The sequence below is a fragment of the Montipora foliosa genome, chromosome 13 (genome assembly GCF_036669935.1).
Source record: "Montipora foliosa isolate CH-2021 chromosome 13, ASM3666993v2, whole genome shotgun sequence".
NCBI lineage: Eukaryota > Metazoa > Cnidaria > Anthozoa > Scleractinia > Acroporidae > Montipora > Montipora foliosa.
Window position 1 is genome coordinate 1,844,418 of NC_090881.1, and position 5,000 is coordinate 1,849,417.

A 5,000-nucleotide genomic window follows, 5' to 3' on the forward strand; every position below is an offset into this window, starting at 1 on the left:
AACTAAAATCTTTGACCATTTTACTTTTCACTTCCTGGGGATTATTGTGTGGTTGTAGGGATCGAGACTGTGCTGAAATATTGTCACATAGCAGGATTCGTACCCGTAAGACACTTCGGACAGCCATGATCGAACTCTTTACTTCGCATATGTAGGCGCTTATGCAAAGAAAAAGACGATGACAATGGCAATACCAGTATAGAAAAGAAAGAAGTTTTCTGACCTTGCTCTGCATCGCAACTTCGTATAAAATGGCCAAATCTAATAGTCTGTGGAAGAGTGCACATGAACAGAGGACTTGACGAGGAGTTCTTAAACTTCTATAACTATGTGCACTCAGTGGATTTCAGACCATACCTTGGTATATATTGTACAGCTGTACTTGCAGATAACCTACTTTATGCTACATTCTCGTACCAATTGTTGTCACCGTAAGCTTTCTATTGTATGAATGGATTTTTGCAACTGTTGAGTGAACTTTTGGTTTTGTAGTGTATTTACAAGAAGAAAGGAAGTCCTGGATTCACTACACACGCATACGCAGCTGTGGTCCATCACTGTACAAACCCCACATTTTATGAAGAGGTCAGTCAGTCTCTGTTTGTTAGGTTCAGATACACCTTCTCCACACGTTCTTTGTCCAGAAGGTTAGAGGAATGTTCGAGCCTTTTTTATTATCTCTATCTTCCTCTCCAAGGGGTAGTGGTGGGGCAATGGTGAGAGTATTTGCCACCTATCGTTGTTTGTTTAAGTTTCGATTGCCCGAACCGAATTGAATTTGTTGGTGCCCTTCTCTGCTTCAAGCGGTTTCTCGTCTGGGTAGTCCCGTTACTCCTCACTTAAAGAAACCAACGTTTGAATTGGTTCCCCTCAAGTTCTCGCGCTCTTTTTTCGACCAATTAGAAGTGAAACTAAAACCAATCGTGGCTCGCGCGTTCACATTTTCCTGCGCTTTGTGTCGAGTTTTGATTGGTTTACTGGATTGTTTCCTTCCTTTTTGACTGGCCAAAGTAATTACGTTGGTTTTGGTTTTACGGCACTCGATTGAAACTCGCTCTAATGACTTGAAGTCTTCCACATTATTGCAACACTTGTGCTCTATTTTAAAAGATTGCAACTAAAATAGAATTAACAAATCGAATGTGGTTCAGCGTTGTCTGGACTCTTATCGACAACGATATTCGTCATCAAAGTGGTCAAAATGTTGTGGACTCACGAGGCGCAGACGAGTGAGTCCACAACAAATTGTGACCACTGTGATGACGAATATCGTTGTCGACAAGAGTACAGACAACGCTGAATCACTTTCAATTTGTTTTTTACCACAATATTCAACGCCAAAGAAGTGTTTAGTTCAGAGTGTGACCAAAATCATGACACAAAGAAAGAGCAAGCGTTGTCTATAACTTTCTAGCAATGTGATTGGTTTATTTTCCAAAATGAGCGTTCCTGATTGGCTATTGCATTTCGTGACAAATTGACGCGAGCATGACGCGAGCAGCGTTGTCTAGACTCTTATCGACAACGGCAAATTAGCCAATCAGATTACGAGATTACAATCAATTTTGGTGAAAATAGCGATTTGTCATTTCTAAATGTTCCTGACCTAACTGGAGTTGCCAGTCTATAGAAATTTGCCTTTCTCAGATGACGTGTTCCTGATGATTGTAGTAGCACCATTTTTAATGGAATCGTGTGATGGTTCATCCCTTTTGAGATCTCATCCATGGGTAGGGTTGATCCGCAGATATCGCAAAATATAATGGGATGACAGGGGTTGCTTGCGGTGCCTTTACTCGCTAATGTTTGAGAACCAATGAAAAATTGAGGAAAAAAAAGGGTTTGACCGGAGGTTACCCTGCCACAATATATGTCCGGGCTTCTGTCACACTGAGGAGGCAGTTAGTGGAATGCTACCACTTTTTATACTTCAAGTGAAGCTATGATCTTCGCAGTTATGAGACTAGAGTAATTTTTGCAATTGCGTAGAGAAGCCTGAAAAATTCAGGACTTCAACGGGGTTTGAACCCGTGACCTCGCGATTCCGGTGCGACGCTCTAACCAACTGAGCTATGAAGCCACTGACGGTGGGAGCTGGTCATTTGTGGGTTCTAATGGTCCCATGAGGAATGAATCAAATGTAGGGAAGCTTGAATTGCAATGGCGTTGAGAAGCCTGAAAAAGGCTTCTCTACGCAATTGCAAAAATTGCTCTCATAACTGCGAAGATCATAGCTTCACTTGATTTCATATCCGCGGTTCATATATGATTCATTTCATATACCATTTCATTTTGATTCATTCCTCACGGGACCATTAGAACCTACAAATGACCAGCTCCCAACGTGAGTGCCTCCATAGCTCAGTTGGTTAGAGCGTCGCACCGGAATCGCGAGGTCACGAGTTCAAACCCTGTTGAAGTCCTGAATTTTTCAGGCTTCTCTACGCAATTGCAAAAATTGCTCTCATAACTGCGAAGATCATAGCTTTACTTGATTCATATCTGCAGTTCATATATGATTCATTTCATATACCATTTCATCACTTTTTATACTTGTCAATGAGAGCAGCGTCACATTTCTGGGTAGCAGTATCTCTAATTTTAACTTTGCCTTGGGCAACCTTTCATTCAGTCTCATTATTTATATTTCACGTTACAACACGCTTATTTGCTCACAGGTTAAAATCAAGCTCCCGACTCAACTAACAGAGAAGCATCATGTGTTTTTCACATTTCAACACATCGCCTGCGAGCAGACCAAAAGTAGCACTGGAACCGGATCATACAAGGGAAAACCGGCGCCCATAGAGACACCAGGTCAGTGGTGCTGTGGAACGCATTCTCTGAGGTCTTGAAAGCCCGAACAAGAGAGGACTTTTAAGAACTTAAGTCAACTGAACCTAGTTTAATAATGGCCAAGGTCCAACGAGTCTCCTGTAGATCTGCGGTAGAAATTCGGAAGTCGAAAGGTTGTTGGTTCGACTCCTGTTCGGAGCACTCCGATATTTTGCGAGTATTCCCGAGTCATCATCGTCGATATATACACACAAAATATCTTTGCATTTCAATCGTTTCACAGATTTAATAGAAAGGAATTCCAGACCTTACATAATGATTAATGAGGATTCTCTTCTTGCCATAAGACGATGAAGGCCGATTGACGAAGAGAAGTTCTCTCGCCGCCTTTCTTTTGCCGAGTGGCTTGAGTCGCGCAGCCTTTTTTGTGTGTTTTCTTGGATCGTTGTAAGGGCATTCCTCATTGTGGTGTATAGTTTGAGAATTTTATCCCCCCTCCTCCCCAAAAACAAACAAACAAAAAACACACACCTAAATTTTTTAAATTTTAATTGTGAAGATGTACCGAATTAGCAGGGGGAAAACACTTAATTACGAGGAGGTGAGTAACAGTGTTGCACACTTTAATGGACAGGTGGCTGTAATTGTATCTTTTTGTTGTTTCGTTTTTATTTTAGTTGGTTATGCCTGGATGCCAGTTTTGCAGGGAACACTGTAAGTTACTAGTAGAGTTGAACGCTTGTTTACAGTGCATTGAAGTTGCCCAGGGCCCTTTGAGATCAGCAGCTCGAATGTGAAACACATTATGGCCCAGTAACTCTAATGATCGCATTTTAATTTCATAATATTGGTAAACGAATTTACTATGCGTCTTAAATTTATTTATAACATGAGAATTTTATTGCATAAAGCTCATTTGTGGAAAAGGCTTATACAGCCAATCAGAATGGCGTACAGCTATTTCACATGTGGAAGTATAACCAATCAACGATAGCGTAAAGGCGTTTCCATGGCAATCACTCGTGCATCTCGTGCAAATCGTACTTTGTCATTGAATTAAATTAAATTTGCGTTTGGTTCTATAGTGAGTTTTTGTTTCTAATTTGCGTTCAGAAAACTATTTTAATGAAAATTCTCGTCTTATGTGTAATAAACAGTTCACGACATAGAAAGTGCTTTGTACGGGGTTTTATTCACTCGTTGTTTGTGTCAAAAACCCTCACTCGCTCGTTCCTCGCTCGTTCGGGTTTTTGACACAAACAACTCGTGAATAAAACCCCGTACGCCACACTTTCTATGACGTAAACTATATATACATCAACCCTATTATAAAGAGAAGAGCAATACATCAGGGTCGGACATGTAAACCGCTAAAAACCAGCGGGTGGAAAAAACCGGGGAAAGTGTACCTCCGACCAAGGCAGTGGTACTACCCTTTGGGTTCTAGGGTATTCTTATTGAAAAACACTGACTATTTACAATGTAAAAGAACGTTAACATAAACAGCCTAACGAAGGCATATAGCATTCTTTTCAGCGCGATATATATAGTTTACGTCATAGAAAGTGCGGCGTACGGGGTTTTATTCACGAGTTGTTTGTGTCAAAAACCCGAACGAGCGAGGAACGAGCGAGTGAGGGTTTTTGACACAAACAACAAGTGAATAAAGGCCCGTACAAAGCACTTTCTATGTCGTGAACTGTTTATTACACATAAGACGAGAATTTTCATTAAAATAGACCCATATCACTCAATGTCCAAACAAAAGATTTTGCCCGTCGAACCTCTCATTCAATGTGAGGCTGGACGGGCAAAGACAAAGCCTTTATTGCCCAAGGACTCCAAAATGGCCGCCGAGTGATAAAGGTGAATAGTTTTCTGAACGCAAATTAGAAACAAAAACTCACCAACAATAGAACCAAATGCAAATTTAATTTAATTCAATAACAGTACGATTTGCACGAGATACACGAGATGCACGAGCGATTGGCATGGAAACGCCTTTACGCTATCGTTGATTCTTTATACTTCCACATGTGAAATAGCTGTACGCCATTCTGATTGGCTGTATAAGCCTTTTCCACGTGTGAAAATAAAGCGTATAGATTTGTACAAATGAACTGGACTTGTGCACGCGGCGAATGTTGACTGTAAATGACAAAGCCAATAGCACATTTGCATGATGACGCCATTTGACTGCAAGT

The 5,000-nt window shown here is 40.9% G+C and overlaps 1 protein-coding gene across 1 annotated transcript in view; it reads left to right on the forward strand.

Moving 5' to 3' along the window:
* LOC137983593 (dedicator of cytokinesis protein 9-like) overlaps positions 1 to 5,000 on the forward strand; it is a 66,336-nt gene that overhangs the window by 2,980 nt on the left and 58,356 nt on the right. Inside the window, exons 4-7 of the mRNA XM_068830742.1 lie at positions 493 to 585; positions 2,679 to 2,817; positions 3,474 to 3,510; positions 3,882 to 3,942. Coding sequence (XP_068686843.1) covers positions 493 to 585; positions 2,679 to 2,817; positions 3,474 to 3,510; positions 3,882 to 3,942 — 330 coding nt within the window. The remainder of the gene's footprint in view (positions 1 to 492; positions 586 to 2,678; positions 2,818 to 3,473; positions 3,511 to 3,881; positions 3,943 to 5,000) is intronic.